At 35.6% G+C, this 24,424-nt stretch overlaps 4 protein-coding genes, 1 long non-coding RNA gene and 1 pseudogene across 8 annotated transcripts; 3 read left to right on the forward strand and 3 right to left on the reverse strand.

The window, feature by feature from the left end:
• The first annotated feature begins 5,532 nt into the window (after positions 1-5,532).
• Positions 5,533-7,047, forward strand: LOC120147536 (probable xyloglucan endotransglucosylase/hydrolase protein B). The gene is made up of 4 exons (XM_039160883.1): positions 5,533-5,819; positions 5,909-6,009; positions 6,095-6,288; positions 6,470-7,047. Exons 1-4 carry the CDS (start codon positions 5,633-5,635, stop codon positions 6,867-6,869), a joined length of 882 nt encoding a protein of 293 aa, XP_039016814.1. The 5' UTR covers positions 5,533-5,632; the 3' UTR covers positions 6,870-7,047.
• Positions 7,048-7,627: 580 nt separating this feature from the next.
• Positions 7,628-11,136, forward strand: LOC120147423. Its single transcript, XM_039160801.1, has 10 exons — positions 7,628-7,878; positions 7,956-8,025; positions 8,207-8,331; positions 8,544-8,652; positions 8,772-8,835; positions 8,924-8,979; positions 9,364-9,471; positions 9,811-9,960; positions 10,417-10,587; positions 10,768-11,136. Exons 1-10 carry the CDS (start codon positions 7,661-7,663, stop codon positions 10,999-11,001), a joined length of 1,305 nt encoding a protein of 434 aa, XP_039016732.1. The 5' UTR covers positions 7,628-7,660; the 3' UTR covers positions 11,002-11,136.
• On the reverse strand, positions 8,428-8,602 carry LOC120147424. The gene is made up of 2 exons (XR_005518286.1): positions 8,499-8,602; positions 8,428-8,464 (listed from the first exon to the last, which is right to left on the reverse strand). It is a non-coding gene; the product is annotated as an uncharacterized LOC120147424 (long non-coding RNA).
• A 691-nt stretch (positions 11,137-11,827) lies between the features above and the next one.
• Positions 11,828-14,753, reverse strand: LOC120147619 (DNA repair RAD52-like protein 2, chloroplastic). Its single transcript, XM_039160943.1, has 4 exons — positions 14,403-14,753; positions 14,274-14,311; positions 14,100-14,191; positions 11,828-12,054 (listed from the first exon to the last, which is right to left on the reverse strand). The coding sequence occupies exons 1-4, from the start codon at positions 14,732-14,734 to the stop codon at positions 11,917-11,919; spliced, it is 600 nt and encodes a 199-aa protein (XP_039016874.1). The 5' UTR covers positions 14,735-14,753; the 3' UTR covers positions 11,828-11,916.
• A 1,915-nt stretch (positions 14,754-16,668) lies between these two features.
• Positions 16,669-18,801, forward strand: LOC120147690 (annotated as a pseudogene).
• Positions 18,802-19,849: 1,048 nt separating this feature from the next.
• LOC120147691 (protein CONSERVED ONLY IN THE GREEN LINEAGE 160, chloroplastic) lies at positions 19,850-23,992 on the reverse strand. Of its 4 annotated transcripts, none has more exons than XM_039161004.1 (9): positions 23,583-23,992; positions 23,273-23,322; positions 23,095-23,173; positions 22,889-22,984; positions 22,613-22,693; positions 22,396-22,487; positions 21,311-21,403; positions 20,655-20,723; positions 19,850-20,018 (listed from the first exon to the last, which is right to left on the reverse strand). In XM_039161004.1, exons 1-9 carry the CDS (start codon positions 23,904-23,906, stop codon positions 19,865-19,867), a joined length of 1,038 nt encoding a protein of 345 aa, XP_039016935.1. In that variant the 5' UTR covers positions 23,907-23,992; the 3' UTR covers positions 19,850-19,864. The 4 variants fall into 4 exon arrangements, with proteins under 4 accessions (XP_039016935.1, XP_039016933.1, XP_039016934.1 ...); XM_039161002.1 differs by having other exon boundaries at positions 22,889-22,987; XM_039161003.1 differs by having other exon boundaries at positions 23,095-23,176.
• Between the last annotated feature and the right edge of the window lie 432 nt (positions 23,993-24,424).

Here is a 24,424-nt window from a genome sequence, read left to right on the forward strand (position 1 = left end):
GTCCCGAATGACCTATCCAGAGGTCATATAAAACCTCGGCAACTGTCCATAGGTCCCGAAGAACACAGGTAAACAGTCCATATGTTCCTTAGAACATAGGTATACTGTCCATATGTCCCGAAAGACATAGGTAAACCCTCGACTCTTGGTATGCCAACTATACCACTAGCTCTCATATCACATAACAAGGGCATTATCATTTATGCATTTCATATCACTTGTTCTTTCTTTTCTGTCACATACCACAGTATGTGTAACCATATATCTTATATCTTATGACTTTCTCGTATATTCTCATATTTCATTATCACGTATTCATTTCATTCTCGATGTTCTTATCACATAGCTTATTTCTCACTCATATGTCACATAGCTCGTATCACTTTGCATGGTTTCACATAAACATATATATCATATTTTGTTCATATATATTTCCCATATATACATCTCATAGCACATATATCTCATCGTTCTTTCACATAGCTTACTATCATATTTTCATATCATATGTCTTATAATAGATTCTTATATCATCACTTGTTTCCTTTCTACCTATTCACAATCACACTAATATGTACTCGCACCTATCATTTAACATATACACTAATATAATCAAGCATACATACATTTCATGTCATTCATATTACATAATGTAGTCATGTAAATCATGTCACATACAATAACATTTTAAGAGTTACTTCTTACTATAGTAACTCCGTCACTGACTCATCGCAAGCCAATGTTCTTCTATAACATAAGCACAAATTAAATTGTACTCACCTTAGCCTTGCTTGCTTTGATTCAATCATAACTCTTCGATTGTTCCGTAACTCGTTTAGGCTCGATATATACATAAATATAATTTCCGAGATAATTATCAAAAGCCTAAACCTTATAACTTGATGTTAATAACTCAAACTAGTTTAATGAACCAAAATTTCATTTTTCCTTTAGGGGTGTATCGATGCACTATGGGTGCATCGGTACACAAAATAGTTCGAACTCCCATGCATCGATGCACATTCAAAAATTATCTTAGTGCATCGGTACATACTCATAGTGTATCGATACACCTGTCCAAAATAGCCCGAAATTCATCAATACTTCACCCAATTTTCATGTATAAAATCCTTATCATGCTACTAAACTCATCTATAACAACTTTAACTAATTTCTATCATTCCAACACTTTATAATCTCCCATATTTCATCCAAATTCTCAAGGCTAAGAATCATACCAAATTTTCCATGTTATCCAAACTTAATTCTAACACTTCTAACTTCTTATTCTCATAGATGACAAGTCAAATTCATCATCCAAATTCATTTAAACCTTCTTATTCAAAATTCCACCTAAAAACCCATTTTCTTTAATCTTTCGTAACTTCTTCGTCTTTTGATTTTAAGATAACTTAAGCTTTCCTTAAGCTTAGTTATCATCTAATGATCGAAACCCACTCTTAAAATTAACAAATAATCAACAAAATATAAAACTCACCTTTGCTCTAGCTTGGGCATGTTGGAGAAGAGAAGAAGATGAAGAAGATGAGAATTGTCTTGAAACTTTGTTTCCAAACATGCTCCACATGGGTTATTATAATACCCATAAATTCTTATTTACTTATTTTTCTTGTTCAATGACCTATTTTCCCTTTGACTCTTTCAATAATTACTAACAACCCTTCAGGAAATACTTTCAAATAAATCATTGAACTTTTCAACTTTTCCACTTTAATCACCAAATTCTAAAATGTTACAATTTGATCACTAACCCGTAGTTTGGGATGTTACAACCTTTCTCTCTAATATGGATATCCATACTGGTATGAATACGAGTAGATTCTGGTCGACCCATCAGACTTCTACGAAGTAGTGGATTTGGCAACCATTCATCATGATCTAGATTATCCCAATAAGATTCATTTGGGATCGGTTTGAACTCATGGTTGTATATATTTAATATCCTCTGTAGGTGAAAGCACTCATCAACATAAGTGTATGAATTGATTCTAGTATGCATACATGCAGCTACTGCATAAGTACACAGATATCTCCACGCCTGAAAGCGGCCACAATCACACCATCTTTATCGTAAATTAAAAATAAATGATTCTCTATCTGCTACTTCGTTGCGACGTATGCATGCGATGACAACAAAAGTATGTCCAATTCGATCGAAGTCATGAACATACATTGAGGTTTCCATACGCTCATTTGCTTCCATTGTTTCTACCACCGTCGGAGCCCATATTTTACCGCGATTTATCAGACACTCGATCTCTTTGTCTTTATCACACCAAACTTTAGTCAACCTAATGTATGTCTCTTTCACCACACTCTCTATTGGGAGATGGCGTGTACGTTTAGTACCGAATTAATGGCCTCAGAAAGGTTTATAGTCATGTGTCCGTATCTCTGACCACCATCGTATGCTTGTGACCACTTCTCCCGCTCGATTTTCGATGCCCAGTTCCAAACGCGCTCATCTATGGCCTTCAAATCCTCCAATATCTTGTCAAAATTTGGTTGTCGTAGTTCATATCTTGTTTCAAAATAAATATTGTGTTAAAGTAAATTTATAAACAAACACATAAATTATTACAAATGCTTAAAATAAAACTTACCCATATTGACTATCTCCCTACGAATTCGGACGTTATGAAACTTCTCAATACAATTTTTACCAATATGACGGATACAATATGCGGGATATACGTACAGAGGTGTCCAATGACTTCCCGGTTATTCAATTGCTGCTAAAAGGTCTGATCCTCGATCGGATATCAAGGAAACTCCTTCTTCTCGGACAACATACTTACGTAGATTAGTCAGAAAGAAGTCCCAAGCCTCTGTCGTCTCTCCTTCAACGATGGCGAATACAATTGGGAATATATTTCGTTGACCATCTTGCGCAACTGCTATCAATAATATATGTTTGTATTGACCGTATAACCACGTACCATCTACTTGGACCATACATTTGCAAAATGGAAAACCTTCTATGCATGACTTGAACGCCCAAAAGAGTCTATGTAATATTTTCTTCCCTTGAACAAGTTAACCTTCTCGGTTGTATGCATACATAGTCTGAGACTTCATGATGGTTCCAGGAATGAATTGTTTCATAGCTCGTAACAAATCAGGTAACTCATTATATGATGTATCCCAATCACTATATATCAACCTCATTGCCTTCTCCTTCGCATGCCAAACGGGTTTGTATTTTACATTGTATCCGAACTGGTCTCGAATAGATGCAGCCAACACCGAGCAAGAGATCCGTGGATTTTATTCAACCAAAACCTTCACATATTGGCAAATTACATCGGAGTCCAATAGTCGATGGTCTTGTTCGTTAGATTTTTGTGTGTGTGGACCATTGTACCTTGAGATGACCCAAGCATCTTGCCTCTGTATTTTCGATACTCTGATCAGCCACTTACACTCATGCCCATATTTAACACACTTCGCGTACAAAGTTTTCTGGTTGGACTCTACAACCTTGAAATCTACATGGCCTCTTATGCAATACTTTTTAATCGCTAGTGTAGCTTCTTTTTTTTCCTCTGTATTGGTTCTCAACTGATAATTCACCAGAGTTATCAGACGATTCACTCATGTAGCATGAAGTTAAATGTGGCATCTCCGAGAATTCAGGTGCCCTCATTACTTCATAATCAATCTCCTACATGTGAGGGGTAGGTTGATACGACGAATATTCATCAATATTGATATCAACTTCATCAACATCAAATATGGCGTCATCCTCAGCCAAAGGAGGTTCCTCAGTTTCTTCTTCACTGGAATATTCAAGTATTTCTTCCCAACGGTTTTCAGCGTCATACTCTGTGGCTCCAGATGTTCCACCAACTTCATTTGCACTTTCCAACATCGCCACAAAGCTGCTCAAATGACTCTCAAACCCCATTTGAGATAAAGTTCCAACCGCATATCTTGATGACCAGGCACATTAGATATATTACACAACTCAACAAATAACTCAATAATTGAAATATTTGTTGAGTCATGTAATTCAACCATACTTATAATATCATCATCGTCTTCAAGTGGTATTGCAGCATACCTGACTGGATTGGGACATACAATAAATCTGTACCTCAAACCATCAACTTTAGCACGGATTTTTCTTTCTATCATCTCATTCATCTCTACAAATGTGATGTCTCTTTTAAACATCATATTTATAGGTGCTTCAGACTGAAAAATAACTCCGGCCTCATTTTCCATCATATGTCCATTGTAATGGACAATTGTGAAAAAATTGTTGCTCATTTTCTGTACACGTAAAATATTTTTTAAAATATGTTAAATTTGTTACATCATAATAACTAGTCTCATATTTTATATTACTCAATAACAAAATCTAAAATATAGTTCATTCTTTTAAAAAAATCAATCTAATTAATTTCTATTTAAAATTATAATCATGTAACAATTATAAAAATTACATAAAACTTACCAAATATTCGATTTATTTCTTCCTTTATTTGAACTTTTTTCCCAAAATAACTCTCGAACATGCAAGCTTCTCTTCTCTTCTTTTCTAACTTTTCCCTGAACTCAGTTATCCCCCATTTTATAAATCATATTCGATGCATTGTTGCTTCACAATGTCTCCATTGATTGATAATTGCTTTTGATCTAGCCCCATGCATTATTGATTTACTTTTGTAAACGTAATCTATGCATGCAATTCAACACCCTTTCTTTTACTTTTGCTTTGTTTTCAATCCTATTTTTTTGCTTTTGATTTGTTTTAAATCAAATAAGTATTATTTTATGCCCTTATCATGAATTATTGATTCACTTTGATCAAAGTTTTCTTTGTTTTAAATCTCATCCCGTCCCCACGTGCATTATTATTTCCATGATTTCCTGATTTTGCTGCAAATTTCATGGCTACCAAACATAACAAAGCTGATTTCACGTGCATGGAAGACACAAAGAAGACGCCTAGCAATCCAAGATAAATTGAAGACGCCTAGAGATCCATCAAAGCTGAAGACACGAGTAATAAAAGTTGAAGACGCCGAGAGCTCCATCAAAGTTGAAGACGTCGTGTAATCTGCTCCATAAACATGAAGACGCCGAGCTTTGCATGTTTCTTATAGCAATCACTCTATTTTGGGAAATAATAAGCTGATAACATTATCTTGGGAATTAAAGTTTTTCGTACGCAATATTTGGGTCGTTTTGCCTTCAGTTATTAGCAGAAGCTTTGCAGGACTCAAATCTCCATGACCATAATACTAAAGAATTGGATATTTTGTTTAAACTTCAACATTTCAACATGTTTTCAGATACTAATAAACCCTCACTATTCCCACATATCAGATGTAGGCATGGGCAGGCTATTTGGATTTATACAAAAAGAAGTATATATTATATTAGCTGTATTTGTACTGACTGCCATTTGCATTATCATTATAAACAGTACACAGTTACAGCCTTACAGGAACTACATTGAAATCAAAGCCTACATAAAGCCCCTCCCCGCGGCTTTCTTTTTCCCCAAATCATCTATTTTCTCTTGGGTATGCAATTTCTTCAACTTCCTTCCCCCTCATTTTCCTCTTTTTTATTTTAGTGTTGGTAGATTTTGTGCAGAAATATGGGTTCATCCCTATGGATTCTGTTGGTGGGCGTGTTGTTTATGGTCTCTGGAACAATGGGAGTCCCCCCTAGAAGGCCAGTAGCAGTCCCATTCGGGAGGAACTATGTGCCTACTTGGGCTTTTGATCATATCAAGTACTACAATGGTGGCTCCAATATCGAGCTTTACCTTGACATGTATACTGGTATGTATGAATATAATAACCAAGCTAATGTCTGTTGCCTCTATTCTATTCTCTTCCTATAATGTATCTTATATTTTCTGCTATGAAAGGTACTGGTTTCCAGTCAAAAGGATCTTACTTGTTTGGACATTTTAGTATGCAAATCAAGATGGTTCCCGGAGATTCTGCCGGAACTGTTACTGCCTTTTATGTGAGTAAAAAGAAAGCAATCCCATTGCCTAAATCTCTTGATATAATGCTTAAGGTTTGCTAATCAGTCACTACTGGCATCGCAGTTATCTTCTCAAAACTCGGAGCATGACGAGATAGATTTCGAGTTCCTGGGGAACAGGACAGGACAGCCATACATTCTGCAGACCAATGTGTTCACCGGAGGAAAGGGTGACAGAGAACAAAGGATTTATCTTTGGTTCGACCCAACCAAAGACTACCACTCCTACTCTGTCCTCTGGAATCTCTACCAGATTGTGTAAGTCACGTGTTTAAATTTCAACATTTGGTGATTTTTCAGGCTTAACTTTAGCCATGGAGTAATTGGCTTACTTTTAAGACTTTCAATGGGGAATTGATTGCTCCTGGAAATGCACTTTATTTTTCCAATCTATGTTTAATCTTTTTCTAAAGTAATGTTTTTGAAACATATGGGACAGATTCTTTGTCGATGACGTGCCGATTAGAGTGTTCAAGAACTGCAAAGATTTGGGGGTGAGCTTCCCATTCAACCAGCCGATGAAGATATACTCGAGCCTGTGGAACGCCGACGACTGGGCCACGAGGGGTGGTCTGGAGAAGACAGATTGGTCCAAAGCACCATTCGTAGCAGCCTACAAGGGGTTCCACGTCGATGGGTGCGAGTCATCCGTGGAAGCCAAGTTCTGTGCCACACAGGGGAAGCGGTGGTGGGACCAAAAGGAGTTCCAGGACCTGGACTCGTACCAATGGAGGAGGCTGGCCTGGGTCCGCAGCAAGTACACCATCTACAACTATTGCAACGACAGGAGCCGATACCCTACCATGCCTGCCGAGTGCAGGAGAGACAGGGACGTCTAAATTTATAATTTAAAACCCTAATCAACATATGATTTCCAGTACTATAATGATATAAAAGCAAGTACATGAGATGGATCATGTTGGGATGCTTTTCTTTCATTTCTTTCAAGCTTCGTTGTTGGGTGGCCTTCTGTATTTGTTATGTAATATTTATTCGGAGAATTTGTTATCATGATAATACTAAACTTATACTATTTTTGTGTGTATGATGCATTGGTTTAATCAATAATTATTGTAATAATGTTAATCAATTTCTTTGGAGAACAAACATGATGTATAATTATGAAATCTTGTTCTGTCTGGTATAAGAAATAATTAACTCTCAACTTTTTTATTATTAATTTAGGGGATTATAATATAATATTTATTTTAAAAAAATTTCAATTATTTAATAATTGGAGCTCAAATATCATTATAATCTTTTATACTCAAACCTGAAACATTTAGAAATAACAATAATTCTTTTAAATAATTAAGAACTAGTAATATAATTATATTTTTATTTTTATTTTTTTTTTACTTTTTTGCAGTATTTAGTATTTAAATTGTTATTTCTATCTAAATTTACCCAAAAAAATATTAATTAAAACATGACACGTGATTTTTTTTTACTAAAAACCGATAGTTTTTAAAATAAAATAAAATAATTTAAATAATAAAGTAAAATAAAAATAAATATTAAAAAACAAGTATAGTTAAAGGATTAAATAGTAAATAAAGTATTTGTTTAACAGTAACTAACTAATATATTGAAAAGAGAAGCTGACAACAGACATCCTCAAAGAAAGGGTATGGCTCATTGCGTTCTGACTCCAACCCCTATTCAGTTCCATTCCCACAGAATTGGATTTCTTCGATGCTTCACTGAATCACCTCTCAAGTTTCCTCTGCATCCTCCAGCTATTCGCCGTCGTTTTACCTCTCCCGGAATCTTTTGTAACTACGATGATTCCGATCGAAACAACCGGCCACAGTCCACTTCTGTTCAGCTCTACCGCGACATCGAGAGGTATATACACACGATTATTGTCCTCTCCGTTCTTCTGCTTCCTGGATTCTTAATTTTCGTTCTGATTTGTTTTTCAGATTACTTACGGACACCGTAAGGCAATCGCAAGGTGCTTGGGGTGGTTCGGGCGATTGGAGCCAAGTCGAGGTTATTACCTGATTTTTGTTCTCTAAGTTTTGAATTGGATATCTTGTTTTTATTGATTAAAGAATAACGGAGGAAATATATAAATGGTCAATTTTAATTTTATGCATTTGAGGAACTAGCTCTCTTTCCAACTCCTTTATGTTCATCATCTCATCTTTTTGCTTGCTTTTGATGCATCCAGGGATCATGGGTTCTCAAACCGAAAGGCTCTAAACCTAGAGCTGTTGTTCATTTCGTTGGTGGTATATTTGTTGGAGCCGCTCCTCAGCTTACCTATCGTTTGTTTCTGGAGCGTCTTGCTGAAAAGTGAGTGTTATTATTAGTTACCCGTAGCCTGCTTACCGAATTATTTTACATTTCTAGTGTGGTAGTAAAATGGCATATCCCCCCCCCCCAAAACACATATGTATGCCTTTTTTACCTAAACTGCTATCTAATCCTGTTGAAGCTGGAGCCTAATTAGGTTATCTTACTGAGAATTAAGTGAATTCACTATTTAACCTTTTTCTGTGATTAAGGGGCGTTTTGGTAATCGCAACACCATATGCTAGTGGGTTTGATTACTTCTTCATTGCTGATGAAGTCCAGTTCAAATTTGATAGGTGTTTACGGTTTCTACAAGAAACAGTGAGTTCTTACTATAATCGTCCAAATAAATATTCTTCCAATTGAAATCCCTCCCGCTTCACTTTTCCAAATTCATTTTTGGAAGAAATTAAAATGGCGACTTTATGGTCATGGCACAGGTGCATGATGTTCCTACATTTGGTATTGGCCATTCTTTGGGTTCTGTCATCCACCTTTTGATTGGTAATAGTAGATCTTCTTGTATGCTATTCATCCGAAGGATGCTCCTGCTTTTGCTTCCAGTTATTTGATTAATGAATTCATTGTACAGGTTCAAGATATGCCGTGCCAAGAAGTGGCAATGTATTAATGGCATTCAACAACAAGGTATTTGAACTTCTTGCTATGCATTCCTAAAGTTACTGAAAAGTAGTGCAAGATACTTGTGATTATGGAGGCATCTACACATTCTCAAATCAAATTGGTTCATCAAAAAGATGCCACTTAGCAACTTGCATATGAAGCTGATTTGGAGAAAAATTATAAGTTAATAAAGATTCATCTTCTCCCTTTTCTTTACTGTCTCTACAATCTCTGCTGAACCAAATAAATGAGATTGATCGCCTTCATTTTGCATATTTCTCGTTTCCCTTAAGGTTGAAACTGATTAGTAGATCTCTCATACTGTTTTTTTTACTGCTTATACATTATTCTAAGATAGCAACCCTATAATTACTCCTGTGAAATAAGATATATTTTATGATCCTGCAGGAAGCGAGCGTAGCCATCCCATTGTTCTCACCTGTTCTTGTGCCGATGGCCCAAAGCATTGGACCCTTTCTATCACAAATTGCATCAACACCCACAATTCGCATGGGGGTAAAAACAGAACTCGAGTTTCTTTCCTGATTTACATGCAAAGATGCAAATATATATATATAACACACATAAGTGATTTTCTCTAGTTCACCATTTTCTTTCCAGTTTTTAAGTGTGACTGTTTGACACGAAGGGTGCATCTCAAATGTTTTTCTTTTTCTTATTTCTGCCTAGAAGGACTGGTATTGTTGTGTGAGATTTGTCTTATGTTTCTTCAGTTTCCTGAAATTTATCTTCCATCCAGGGGCAATACTTCATTGTGTTTTCTCAAACTTGAGTTTATTCATTATGTGGTTACGGAATGAATGACTCATCCCATTTTAAATAAACTACTTGCAGGCTGAGATGACACTAAAGCAATTAGAGAGCCTTAGTCCTCCCATTATGAAGCAGGTTCTTCCATTAGTTGAGCAACTTCCTCCCTTGTACATGGACTTGGTCAATGGAAGAGAAGACTTTTCTCCAAAACCAGAAGAAACTCAACGACTTGTATGTAAAATCTCTAACTCTTTTGTTCCTGGGTTGTTTAATTAAATATTTTTTTTTGTTTTGTTTATAAGATCTTTCACCATAGACAAAATGTAATAACCTGCATGGCTGGTACTTGGATCTCAGGGTAGATAGTTTTGATCCATATCTAGACAAATTAGACTTTGGCATTACTTCTAATTGTGCTCATTTATGTTGCTCCTCTTCATTATTCCTGAAGATTAAGGGCAATGTAGAATGGCGAGAGGCATAGTTGATCATATGCCTAATTAGCCAGGCATCTTTTTTGATAGATTCTGAGTTTTTGTATTTTTTAATCTAGAACACCGTTCTCGCAGTTTCAAGTGGAACATGTTAAAAATTTGAACATGGTCCTTATTAATTGGATCGAAAGTACTGCATTTTCCTTTTAGATAAATCTTAAGCTAATTTTTATCATTCTTCATTTATTTTCAGATAAAGTCGTACTATGGCATTTCAAGGAATCTTCTAATAAAGTTCAAGGATGATACAATCGATGAAACATCAAACTTGGCTCAGGTGCTAAGTTCAGAGTCAGCCATCAGCTCAATGCTAGATATGTCAATTCGATCATTGCCAGGAGATCATGGGCTTCCTCTACAACAAGTATGCTTGTTACAAATTACTTTTAGAATCCTTTTGCATGAATGATGGATTTATGTTTTTATCATCGCCGGGAATCAAGAATAATGTGCTTCTGATTAAAACGATTCCAGCTAGCAATTGGGTTTGTAAATTCTTTCCTTGCTGGAAATGAAAAGCAGTATTCATAAATCTATGTTGCAGGCTCTACCAGATGTTCCACCTGCAATGGCAGATGCCGTGAATCGTGGAAGTGAGCTTTTGGCAAATCTGAGTGCAGGAACACCATGGGAGACTGTTGCCAAAGAGGTCAGCAATACATTAGGTGTAGATGCACCCGTTCTTCGTGCAGGAATTTCGAAGGACATAAACAATCTTGTGGACGTGATCACTTCCTGGATGGCTTCAAATTCAGGTGCAAAACTCTTAAAACCCTGATGAGTAAAATGAATTAGGCTATGTAAATAGGTTAAATTCATGTACTGCGTGAAAAGGAATGTTGTATCTGGTACCTCTGCTATTGTTTATAGGATTTATCCTTTTTACCACAAGAAAGTAGAATTTCATTAAAAACAAATCAGTCATGCAAAACCAACATACTGTGAGATAGACAAATGATATCAAACAGGAAACTTGTATCCTTCTTCACTATGATACCATGAAAAAGGGCAATTGCTTTTTCAGAATTCATGAGTAGTAAGCTACAATTACATTTTCTGGACGAGGGGTGTGTGTGTATCATTTTACTTTCAGTATTGCATTCCTTTCTTCACCTGCAATGTCGTTGGAGTGTCATTAGCAATATTGGGTTTGATATGTTGAGTCGGCAATATTGGATGATCATACCTCAGATTATGCATTTTAGTTTTACAGTAAATATTTCGACTGATATTTTTTTTGGTGTTGGGTTTGAATTCACCTCATGCAATTGTTTTTGATTTAGAGATTTAAAGATGGTATGGATAATTTAAATATTGTATAAAAAACTGTATATATACATATATATGAAATTTGACATAACTAATTCATTTTAATCATACATTCTCGAGATATTCATACTCTTTTTGTATCACAAATATTATAATATTTTCATCCCATGTAATCATAGTGTGTTATGTAATTAATGGTTACTTGGAACATAATCTAAAAACAAAATAATAGGAGCGAAGGCAGTACCATACATTTGGTCTATCAAAACTCTCACCAGTTTGGCCAATAAAACTTTAATTTTTAAAATACCAAAACGCATAACCTGATTATTTACAATACACAGTAAAAGCAGGGATCAAGTACAAGCCAAACTTCTCAAACATATATCTGGAAGGTCAACAACCTCCATGCTATCCGTAGCATCTATTCTTCATGATAAAGATACAATCCAAGACCGAATCGAGCACATGCCCTGCAGAAAGCCATTTCTTCCGCTGCAGCAACAGGATCCGATATGTTAATGTCGCTGGATGATACCGTGCCAGTAGACTCGCGATGCACCTGTACAAGAGTAAGCAAACAGTTTCAATGAAACATAACTAAATATTCACAGCACCAACCTGGTTAAATTTCATAGTTAAGACCACAAACTCTCCATTGTCTACTTTAATTGATCGAAATGGTCAGTATTTGGTTCTTTAAACAAACTTCAAATTAACGGTCTCATAAATCAAAAACTCCGTATGGATTTTAGTTGAAGAAAAAGGGGAGGAAGTCGTAATCTACTTCCAACTTTAAATAGATCACCATCACAGCAGCTTATATCCAGTAACACATTCAGAAAAAAAGCAGGTAAAAGGACTGTCAAAGAACCAAGTATGGAACACAAGGCTTAGAGATCCACTGTGAATGTGATCAACTTCATTACCCAAAACTTAAAATATGCATCACATGAACAAGATGGAATTCAGGTTGCTGGGACGGCAACTTTCACATTGGTGTTACTTTTATTAGGAGCCAAAAAGAGAATATATATATATATATATATATGTTGCCCAACCAACAAAAGTGAGCATCAAATTGGTGAGTTTACCCGCATTTTATCACAAACATCCAGCAATTTTTCATACATAAGATTTGAAATAGCTATGTCCATAACAAATTGAATGATACTCCAGAAGTTATCTAGCATAGGTATGTTCAGTTTTTTCCAAGTTTATTAGAGAGGTGGACCTCAATACCCATGTGACCCTTAAGGAGGCCTCTAAAATCCCCTAGGAACCTACCGCCTCTGCTCCCCTCTTAAACCGTGTTAAGTTTAGATAATTGTATTTCACGTACGTTAGCCATACACTTAAATATACGAGTCATTGCAGGGGCGTCGCCTACAAATGGGGTCCGGTCACTCAACCACATTTGTACCCAAGTTGCCGAATCAAAACAAGCCCCAAGCATTTTTCACACTCTAGCATCCTTCTTCTCTCATACTAAGTTAAGCATTTCCGAGGCTAGCTAGTGCATCCAATTCTTTTCGGAGTGCAATTAGGGAAGGAAGTGGAGTAGGGTGGGGACGGACATTTTCAAATCCAACACCGCTCTCCAGTTGGCACGCCCTGCCCACTCCACTGTTGATTTGTAATCTTGAAAACCACTACCACCCCATTTGGAACGGATCAATTTGAAATTAACTTGGTGGTTTGGGGTTTGCCGTCCCTAACTGCAACATAAATGTTGACTAAGACATATGAGGTTAAAGTACCGGGCCTAAGTCTGCACGTTTGCCTGACTCATCAATTGACGCATGCTCAAGCTACTTCTGTCTCTTAATATCTTACATTTGAATCTTAATTCCATCTTCGAAGTCTATTCATCAAACTCAATCTCAAGTCTAGATTCCCATCGGTGGCTTCAAATTTATGTTTTGATGTTACAGGAGCATCTTAATACTTAATTGATTATTTTAGATATTCTTCTATGTTTTATTACTTAATTTATGTTTTCTTAAGAATTGCAGATAATTGTTATCATAAAACCACCCATAAGCCGCTATGCATCAGTCCTGCCAGACTCCAATATGAAATTGGCCACATGAGAGTGCTCAACAAGCATCAGGTTCCTATTCGGCCATTCTATGCTTCAAATGAGTACTAGTTCAGACAAAAGAAAAATTCCCTAGTTCTAATTCCACAATGCCATTGAGTTCTCAACAAACCTCCAAAGTAATCAACGTCATCATCTAACAGGACGTCGAAAAGCACCACAGAACATTGATTGAATGAAAATCATAATAGTAACAGACAACTCTTTCATCCAAGTAGTTCCTTCCTAATAAAGATAATTTTCTGTTCTCACTTCCCAATTAAATTAAAATAGGGGCCAAATGTTCCTTCCAATAAGAAAAATGAGGGGAAAGCAAAGCAAAGTCTAACAGAAGCAAAAGGAGAAAAATAATTGATTGGAAAACAAAGGGAAACAGAAGCAAAAGGAGAAATAGTAGATTAGAAAGCAAGTAGAATCTTAAATTGTTAGATGTTCACAGTGAAGATAATTAGATGGAAAACAGTAATATAAACAAGTAAAAAGAAAAAGATCAGAAGGGAGCAGACCTCTCCATCAGATCCCCGTATAGTGAGTCGATATACAACGGTGATGGTTCCATCATCAGCGAATTTCACATCACGTACTTCTCCACACCATCCTGCGACAAATATTGAATCCACCAATTCTTAAAACCATTCACAATTTAAACTGGAAACTCAAAATTAAGGGAGGGGGCAAACCAGGGGCATAGAAGCTCAGCATGCGATTGGCATGGTACCTGGGGTGATCCAATAAGAAAAGATCAGATCAAAACTGAATAAGATTGAGAAATCCAAAAACAAAACAAAACAAAAGCCAAGAATTAGTACCAAGGGAGGAACGTGGAAGAAGCAGAAGAGCTAGAAGGAGCGTTGATTATATTCTCAGGGACACGCTTATTGAGATCGCGCAGGATTTCGACGAGAGGGCGAGTGATGAAGGAGTTGGAGGGTGAAAACGTCTTGTCCAGAGGCACAACGTAGTTTGAATTCGGGACACCCTTTTCCGCATTGCTGCTGCTGCTGCAACGAAGATGGTCAATGAATCGGGCTCTCCCCCTGCACGCGCCGCCAACCGCCAGCCGCCCATTATAATCGGAAGAGAGCTGCGGCGACCACTGCGAGTGGAGGACGACAGAGGTTTGCAGTTGGAACGATGCCATTATAATTCCTTAATTTTTTCTTCGAATTCGCAAGTTGGTTTTCGTGAAAGGCAACTATGAATTAAATATATATATATATATATATTATATTATTGAATGGCCATCGGTTTGGTACTCCACCTACCTCCTTCCCCTCTTCAAACCTACCCTCTTTGTCTTCTTCTTTCTTCTCTGCAATCTAATGTACATATTTATGCTACAATTTCACTGCTGTATCTTTGTAATTTATTTTACAAGTAAATTGTGATTTAAGAAATTAAATATAAAAATTGAGAAAAATATTGAAGTGGGTAGTTGAGGATGAGGAGAACAGAGCACGAGTTTTTGCATTTGAAAAATATTCTCAAAGCGATAAATTTTGACTTTTATATTTGAAAAATGTGTCAGAGCCATACAAATATTTTTTTAATATTCATTTATTGTTTATGTTCTTGTGTTTGTTTTATGAATTATAAATTTGTATTTTTTATTAAGAAATGATTATTTATATTAACAAATTATTTGTGAGTTTAATTTTTTTAATAAAAATATTTAAATTTATTTTTAATAAAAATATTATGTTTAAAATAATTATTTATCTCAGAAAGTTTTTCTTATCACTACATGCATAATTGTTTGAACTCGAGTCCTCTAAAAAATATTTTGTATATTACTAAGTCTACTTAATGAATTTTATTCTAAGTAGACTTATGTGTTGATAACGTTAACGTGTTCCCTTTTTTTTTTAATTTTCATGGATTTAAATTTTTATAATAAAATGAAATGTAATTTTTCGACACATATTGTGTAAATTAAAATTTATATAATCTTATTTATTTAAATCTTAAAATCTAAAATTTTATATCCTTAAACTTAAATTCTATACTAAAAACCTAAAATTTTAAACTTAAACCATAAATTATAAAATCTAAATTTTAAATAGGACAAACAATATTAAAATAAATAGACCTGTATAAATAATTTTTATATCAAATAGTTATTCTAAAATTAATATGTTTATTTACATTTAATATTTATATTGTATTTGATGAATTGATAGTTATATACATCAAGTTCAATCAAATTCATGAATTCTTATGTTTTTTGGTTACCTATCCAAGAAAATGGAAAACGGCACTTTTAACCCCTTAAAAATATGAAATTATAAATTAATAAAAAGGGTAAAATTTACTTTAACCCTTTCATAAATTTAAACTTAAATTTATACTAGCGTTAATTGCATCACGTGTCTTCAAAGTATGACCATCATTTTAAATTAGTCCATAAACTTTTAAATGTTATAGTTTCATCCCTAAACTAGTGCTCAAACTTTTGAACATTTCAGTTTCGTTCCTAAACTATGACCTACATTCTAAATTGATCCTGAACTTTTTGAACATTCCAATTTCATCCCAAACTATATGTATATACTCACCATATCTCTTGTTAATAAAGTCGTTACGTCAAGTTACATTATTATATGTTAAAAAAACAAAATTTAGGTTAAACTATGGTTGAACTTAATTACATATTTGGATGAATTTAGCATATTCAAAAATTTGGGGACAATTTAGGAAAGATTATTATAGTTTAGGGATGAAATTAGAATGTTCAACAGTTTAAGTACTAATTTAGAATGAGAATTATAGTTTGGGGATGAAGTTGGATTATTCAAAAGTTTAAGGACCAAATTAATTATAGTTTGAGGACATATGATGCAATTAACTCTTTAAATTAATACAAGGATATCTCCTTGTGCATTTCCAAATTCAAAGCTACCAAAACGGCAGCACCTACTTAAAAAGAAGAGAAGAAAATACAGTATTTTTCATTATTTTTAATTTTCGAAATTCTCCACTCGCAAAGTCTTGTATGTGATAAGAAATACATGGTTACTTCGATTGTTTGGTGGCCAGGGGATTGGAGGCCACCCACGTTGACAACATGCATAACATATGTACAACATACGGGAACGTGCTCGTAGCCTACTGGCCGATGGGTGGTCGGAAATTCCTGAAGAAGCCACTTGCACCAATGTGGAGCAGGTCTTTTCTTTTAAAATTCCTTCAAATCAACTTCATTTCCATTTTATTCTGTAGAATGTAGAATTATGTTATTCTTAATATTGACTAGTTCTTTCTTGCGTTCTGTAGCTTATGGAGCCTCTTGAGATCTTCTACCGATCACTCTGCGCTTGTGGCGATCGAACAATAGCTGATGGAAGCCCTCTTGATTTCTTACGGTAAGTTTCCACCTTCGGGATTTCATTTGTAAGACCTGATATCCGTCAAGAATCTGACCGGCATACCGATGTCCTTGATGCCATCACAAAGCACCTAGACATCGGATCTTATAAAGAATGGCCTGAGGAATACCGACAGGAGTGGCTCTTATCAGAACTCAGAGACAAGCGCCCACTATTCGGTCGATCTTCCCAAAACAGAAGAAGTCGCCGATGTGTTTAACACATTTCATGTCATTTCAGAACTGCCACCAGACAACTTTGGTGCATATATAATCTCGATGGAAACAACCCTATCTGATGTGCTTGCCGTTGAGCTTTTACACGTGAATGCCATGTGAAGTACCCGTTACGGGTAGTCCCATTGTTTGAAAAACTTAATGATCTCGACACTGCTCCCGCTGCCGTGGCTCATCTCTTCTCTATAGATTGGTACAAAAACCACATCAGTGGAAAACAAGAAGTAATGATAGGCTACTCTGAAAGGATGCCGGCCGTCTCTCTGCTGCTTGGCAGCTATACAAGGCTCAAGAGGAACTCGTAAAGGTGGCGAAGCAATATGGGATTAAGCTCACAATGTTCCATGGCTGAGGAGCGACGGTTGAACGTGGAGGAGGACCTACCCATCTTGCCATACTGTCTCAACCACCGGACACCATTCATGGAACACTTCGTGTAACGGTTCAGGGTGAAGTTATTGAGCAATCATTTGGAGAAGAGCACTTGTGCTTCAGGGCACTTCAGCGTTTTACTGCTGCTACACTTGAGCACGGAATGCATCCCCCCGTGTCACCAAAGCCAGAATGGTGTGCACTCATGGATGAAATGGCAGCTGTTGCAACAAAGGAATACCGTTCCTTAGTCTTTCAGGAACCTCGATTCGTTGAATATTTCCGTCTGGTAAGTATTTCACTGTTATTAAATGCTACAAACTTCGGATAAAGATTTAGGGATAAGAATATGGATCGGGTTGAGAAATCTGTATGTGAATTAACTGGTTGCAGGTGACACCAGAATTCGAGTATGGTCGGATGAATATCGGCAGTCGTCCATCAAAACGAAAACCAAGTGGAGGCATCGAATCACTCGTGCAATCCCATGGATCTTTGCATGTGCCCAAACGATATTTCATTTGCCTGTATGGCTTGGCTTTGGGGCTGCTTTTAAGCATGTCATCGACAAGGATAAAAAGAATATCCAAATTCTTCAAGACATGTATAACCAATGGCCTTTTTTTAGGGTCACAATGGACTTGATCGAAATTGTGCTCGCCAAGGGAGACCACGGAATTGCTGCCTTGTACGACAAGCTACTAGTATCACAGGATCTCTGGTCCTTGGGACAGAAATTGAGAACAAACTATGAAGAGACCAAAAGTCTTATTCTCCAGGTAATAGGGATATGGCTTATGTTGTTGATAGGCTAAACCAAAATTGACTTTCTTTCCATTGCATTGCAGGCTGCTGGACACAAAGATCTTGAAGGAGACCCGTACCTGAAGCAGAGACTCCGCCTTCGTGATGCTTACATCATGACGCTTAATGTGTGCCAAGCATACACATTGAAGAGGATCCGAGACCCCGATTATCACTGCAAGGTGAGGCCTCACTTATCCAAGTACACACCGAGCAAGTCTGCTGCGGACTTGTGAATCTGAACCCGAAAAGCGAGTATGCTCCTGGTCTTGAAGACACCCTTATTTTGACCATGAAGGGTATCGCTGCTGGCTTGCAGAACACTGGTTGAAAGTTTAAACCCACTGTAGTTTTTTATCTTCTCATGCATGCTTTTTTTCCTATTGATTGTCTGAATTCTATTGCCTTTCAAGGGTGAATTTTGCATCTAATAAATCTATTATTATTATTATTATTATTTTCTTTTAATATGATAAAAAATTTATACGATAATGAAAAATGAGTTCATAACAATTCGTCAACACAACCAACAATCAGTTGGTCTAGTGAGATGAGACAATAAATTCTTTAAACAAGGTTAGGATTTTGAATCCTAACGTTTGCGTATGGAGCAAACTGAATTGGAAGGGGAGACACTAAATTCCTTAAACAATGTCAGAGGTTTGAATCTCGACGTTTGCGAATGGAACAAACTGGGTTGGAATGATCACTCTCACCTCTGTAGTACCTGATCCGAATTAGTCAATTAATAAATCGGATATCAGGGTTATAAAAAAAACAATTCGCCAACACAACATTTAATATAATTCAAGCTTCCCTCATATTTCTTTTTTAATTTTCTAGAGTTAATTATTATGATTTAGGGCTTAAAATATAAAGTTAGTATTTAAGGTTTATATTTCACAAGAGATGTACTTGATGTTTAGAATTTAAATTTTAATGATATTTTAATTTTTTATTTAATATTTAGTATATACGGTACAACATTTCATATTTACATTTATTTAGTTTTTTACAATTCATATTGAAATTTTGAGATTTTTGTTTATATATATTTTATAATTTAGTTTTTTTCTAATTATATATATATATATATATTAAATTTATTATTAGAAATTTTAATTTATGAAAATCATATATTATTTAAAAAGCATGTCACATTCTGAAGGTACCGTATGTAAAGGTTTTCTTTTTCTTTCTAAGATCGTCCACTTAAATAAGTAACAGATCAATATTTTTAAGTATGAGACGTACCAAAATAGAAAAATGATATAATTCAGGGGCTAAAATGAACTGTATAAAATTATATATTATCACAGAAACGAAATACTTGGTTCTAATGATATGTAACAATCAATCGTAGGGAATTCTTTGTTTTAATAATACGTAACAAACCACACAGGAATTATACATGGACATCTAGAAATTATACAGAGTATAATGGCCATCATCATTTTGCCAAGAAGAATGATATATAATACTAAGATCGATGGTTCAGTTGTTTTTGATATTAGACTTTTGGTTTTCCCCAACAACTGTAATAGCGTCGTCTATGGCTTGAAAGAAAGTTGCAATCTTGTATGTGAAGAATCCCACAAGCATTGGAATCAATTCTAACTGCATATATCCATATTCTGGAACAAGGATCCTACACATCATCCATTGCCAGCATGTTTTTAGCGCAATAATTCCAACAAGATTGATATTTCGTTAGTGGGTTTTCAACCAATATTGGGGGAGGGGGAAACATAAACTCCAAATAAATCATATCTTTAACCCGAGAATTCCAACACCCGACCTTATAGCTCTTATGGTAGAACAAGTTACAGTATATGATCAAGAAAGGGAACATCTAAGACACCATGATTCAATATCTGGTAAACTTTTTTCTTTTAAGTGATATGAAAATGGAAATTCTATGCATCAAGGGAAAAGTTCAAATAACAGTCAAGGGCACACATGTAGCTAGGTGCACTCTTTTCCCTTAACAAAGTTTGAGGTGTTGGGTTCAAATCTAGGCATATGGCATGTTTTAGGAGGAATAAGGGGAAGCAAGAGGGTTATCTTCCTCCGTTACTCAAACTCCCTAATCAATAGATTTTACAAAATACAGAGCAAGACCAGAGAGGCAAAGTAATAGTGACGGTCAGAAGCAGGTGAAGGAGTGGCAAGCATAGATATCAAAAGAATTTCAATAGACTGGCTTCAAAAGAGGAGTAAATTTAAATTAACAGATGTATCATAAGCAATACTTAAGAATAATGAAAGACAATGGGCAGCTTACCCATTCCAACGATTATAGATCATGACCAATACAACAGGAACTAATAGTCTTGGTTGTGCGACTGCCCCCCTGCAGCCAAAGCTCAAAATGAATTAAAAGGTAAAATCCAGTAACTATAGACTGAGAAGGTTATATAAGGAACAAAAGTGGAAAGATATGCCGACTTTCCCATACTCCCGAACATAGTATTTTAGTGCAAGATTTGTTGGGTCCAGGTTAATGCTATTGACGCTGCATTCAGGGCTTGCCCTCAGCTTGTTTGGGACAACACATTGTGATTGTTACAATGCCCCAAAGCAGGTAGCAACCAACTTTAATCGCATCAGTAATGTGAAATTAGTATTGGTTACAGGGAAAATAAGAAAGCCATAACAGAGGAAACAAGAATCAAGAGGGTAGAATAGAGAAGAAAGACACCTCCCTCTCTTGTTATATTTTGCTACCAAAATTTGTCCTTGTTTCTAGAATGAATGTATTTCCAAGCTTTGATAGGGGGGGAAAAAACTACCTTAGGTACATTAATAACCAAAATATTTCTAATGAATATCTCTGCATTCGAAACAAATTCTCTACTTGTACACTGCTACCAACATTTGTCCTCTCTAAGAAATTTTATTTCCGAAATTGGATTGAAAAAAAAAAGCAACTTTACTTACTTCATAACCCCCTTTGCTCCTTCTGCTAAAGAATCCACACTAGTTCCTAGCATTCGCATATACACCAAAGAACCAAGCAACCCAGCACCAAAGCTGCAATCAAGAATATTGACAAAAGTTTCAAATATGGTTATGGTGGAGAGAACAATGAACTCTTAATTAAAAAAATTATACTCAACAATAAAATAGATCTTGAACTATAAAATTAATTTACCTTTTCCACCTATAATCACAACTAAACAATCTTTATCGGTTCAAAAGGGATTGTTACATAAAGCAAGTTAGTGGTGGCATGTTTTAATTGAAATTATGTCTCTTGACAAATATCTGACAATACTAGTAAGCTGGGACCAATAGCTATACGAAAAGGAATTGATGTAGATGATCATGCCTTGCCCATGGCTAAAAGCAAGATTTCAAAGCTATTGATAATTATCCAAGTCTACAAAATACTAAAAACTGTATCTACATGTATATCAGGATCCAAAAAGCAACGAAAAGCATAAATAACAAAAATTGTTCTTAAATTTTAAGTTGAGTTCTAATCCTGTCATTACATTTAAATTTCAACATTTTAAAAAGTGGTTTGAAACCATTTTTAAGTGGTCCAGTCTGATTACCAGTAAAAAGATGACAAAAAGAAACCCATGCAGGATCCTAAGTAGCTCAATATTATTTTTACCTCCTTTTCCTTCTTTTTTGTTTACCCTAACCAGTGGAAGGAATATGAAAGAATACAAATTTGTTATGTAGCCTCCAAATAACCAGTTCTAGAATTCATAACCTGCATTTCTCCCTTCTCAATTACTAGATAACAAACGATAAATATTGCTCTGAGGTTCAGGTTCTGCATATTGATTAGTCTGGAAGTTTACTCAGACAATTTAGTTGTATGACTAGGCCATAAAATTTTAAAACAAAAGAAGGGGGGGAAATAGAGAGAAAGACGCGGATAGATGTTACAGAATGTTAATTACCAATAACATCCACATATAAGTGCAAAATTTTAATCACAATAGGAACACAATAAGATGGACTGGTAAGAATGCACTGAATAACTAAAACATGTGCAAACAGGTACGAACCTAGCTGCGACTTCAGGAGAGTAAGAAACATAAGCTGAGACTAACCCCACACCACCTATAACCAAGGTAAGAACTTGCAACTTATTTTTCAACTGCAGAAGGAATTTAAAAAGTTATATATAGAAGAGAATTCTTGACATATCTCTTATGATAGATGCAAACAGAATGAAACTGTAACAAATGAGATGAAAAGACCAAAACCAACTACTCCAACTACCTTAAAGTACTGCTCCCTTGATTGAGCAGCCAGTAGTTCAGGGTCTCCTTGAGGCCGCCGCAGTTCCCGGAGCATCACGTCCTAGATGGAAGAACAAAAACAGAATCAGAAGATACAAAATCAAGGTATGACAGTGGCACGGATCAACATAATTAGAGCTCCTATTTTTTAAGCTAAAAACCAAAGCCAAATGTGGGTTTCAAAGTCTAAAATATCTAATACTGTGTGTTTCAGCCTTTCTTGACCAGCAACAAAGTGAAATACAATATCACTTACACTGCCACCTGTTGAAGCCTTTGTTGCTTTATCCCACTTTTCTTGTTCACGCCTTGTTGGTACCAATTTCCATCTGCGCGACATGCTGCCACTGCTCTGCTAATCATTTTGTTCCAATAAATTAAATAAGAAAAAAAATGGTAATTACAGAGTAAAGTCCACTATAACAACAAGTACTGATAGAAAACAAAGACTACTTGTCTTACTCGATTTGTAGTTTCAACAGCCCGTTGTAACACAGGCTTTGAAGGTGCTGTAAGTTCCTTGCTCAGGTCAACTTCCAGACTATTTATATTCACATAATTTCAATTAGAAACAAAACAATAACACCAGCAACCAAAATGAAAGAAAGAAATACCAACGTCGGAGCTAAAAGAGACAAACCTGTCAAGGCTCATAACTCGATTCAAGCTTAAGAATCCAGAAGACTCTTCCTGTTTACACCAAACCATATGAACTGAATTATAACATGAAGGAGGAGAAAAATAGGATAATAATCTAATTACTGTATGTTTATCAAATCAGAAAATACATATATATCTTTTCTAAAGTGATTAAAATGGTAAACATAAACGGCATTCCAAACTCCAATTGTGCTATCAAACTACAAAAACATAAAAATTAACAAAACAGAAGCACCCCATAGTGAGAAGAAGACAAATAAATCGAAAGAAATAATATATTGGAGCTTAACAGGAGACGATTGAAGAGAAGAATTCTCGCCGGCGGCAGTATCGGGGTCCTGAATTAGCTTCTTCATCCTATCAACGAATTCTTTGTTCCAAATGAAGTCATCGGAAGTTAAAGGGTCTTCCTTTTCGCCACCCCAGTACTTACGAAGCTTGGAGGTTGTGGGTGGTCCGCCATAGTCCCCCGGAGCCACACCTGTTGACCATTTAAGCGCCTTCTTCTTCGGCAGCATGACTTTGGTCGGTCTCTGGTTTGGTGTTGGCCGTTCTTGAGAGAGTGCTGCTGTTGGTGAAGTTAGTCCCAGTGATATAGAGTTCAGTACGGCCATTGTTAACCGAAGCCAAGAGCTTGCTCAATACAGCAGGGAAAAATGAAGATTTATGTTTCGTTCGTTCGTTTAGAAAACAAAAGCGAGGAAAATATCTAGTTTGGATTTGGTGTAATCGTGTCCATTGAATTTCCACAAAATTCTCATCTCAGCTTTCACTTGATTTTGTGCTCACAAGAAAAAGGAAATTTTATTTTAAAAAAATATTATATTAAAAAACAGGTATGAGGATTCGTTACAAACGATGCTACATGCACATATACGATGTTTATAACATTTTTATGTAATATAGAATTGAATCATATATGCACTTAAGGTACAATTAAGGGATAGTTATTTGAAAAAAAATAAAGATTTGGAGATGGTATAAAAAGAATTAAGAAAATATAAATATGATTGCCGATAAAAATGAGATTAGTCTCAATAAAGACGTTGATGGTAGTCGATCATTTATTTGTTTTTCTTGTATTTTAAATTAATTTTGAGTTTCTTAATGAAATTTGTCATTTCATAATATT

The sequence above is a fragment of the Hibiscus syriacus genome, unplaced genomic scaffold (assembly GCF_006381635.1).
Source record: "Hibiscus syriacus cultivar Baekdansim isolate YM2019G1 unplaced genomic scaffold, ASM638163v2 tig00110940_pilon, whole genome shotgun sequence".
Taxonomy (NCBI): domain Eukaryota; kingdom Viridiplantae; phylum Streptophyta; class Magnoliopsida; order Malvales; family Malvaceae; genus Hibiscus; species Hibiscus syriacus.

What these genes read in the sequence shown, in the direction of transcription:
- LOC120147536 (XM_039160883.1), top strand. Translation starts at nt 5,633, where the DNA reads ATGGGTTCATCCCTATGGATTCTGTTGGTGGGCGTGTTGTTTATGGTC. An exon ending in TTACCTTGACATGTATACTG is followed by an intron (nt 5,820 to 5,908) that starts GTATGTATGAAT and finishes CTGCTATGAAAG; the next exon opens with GTACTGGTTTCCAGTCAAAA. An exon ending in GAACTGTTACTGCCTTTTAT is followed by an intron (nt 6,010 to 6,094) that starts GTGAGTAAAAAG and finishes CTGGCATCGCAG; the next exon opens with TTATCTTCTCAAAACTCGGA.
- LOC120147423 (XM_039160801.1), top strand. Translation starts at nt 7,661, where the DNA reads ATGGCTCATTGCGTTCTGACTCCAACCCCTATTCAGTTCCATTCCCAC. An exon ending in CACCCACAATTCGCATGGGG is followed by an intron (nt 9,472 to 9,810) that starts GTAAAAACAGAA and finishes AACTACTTGCAG; the next exon opens with GCTGAGATGACACTAAAGCA. An exon ending in CAGAAGAAACTCAACGACTT is followed by an intron (nt 9,961 to 10,416) that starts GTATGTAAAATC and finishes ATTTATTTTCAG; the next exon opens with ATAAAGTCGTACTATGGCAT.
- LOC120147619 (XM_039160943.1), bottom strand. Translation starts at nt 14,734, where the DNA reads ATGGCATCGTTCCAACTGCAAACCTCTGTCGTCCTCCACTCGCAGTGG. An exon ending in GCTGAGCTTCTATGCCCCTG is followed by an intron (nt 14,192 to 14,273) that starts GTTTGCCCCCTC and finishes TATTTGTCGCAG; the next exon opens with GATGGTGTGGAGAAGTACGT. An exon ending in TACGGGGATCTGATGGAGAG is followed by an intron (nt 12,055 to 14,099) that starts GTCTGCTCCCTT and finishes ACTCTTGTACAG; the next exon opens with GTGCATCGCGAGTCTACTGG.
- LOC120147691 (XM_039161001.1), bottom strand. Translation starts at nt 23,906, where the DNA reads ATGGCCGTACTGAACTCTATATCACTGGGACTAACTTCACCAACAGCA. An exon ending in CTTCTCTTCAATCGTCTCCT is followed by an intron (nt 23,323 to 23,582) that starts GTTAAGCTCCAA and finishes TGGTGTAAACAG; the next exon opens with GAAGAGTCTTCTGGATTCTT. An exon ending in TCTCCTGAAGTCGCAGCTAG is followed by an intron (nt 21,404 to 22,395) that starts GTTCGTACCTGT and finishes TCTTGATTGCAG; the next exon opens with CTTTGGTGCTGGGTTGCTTG.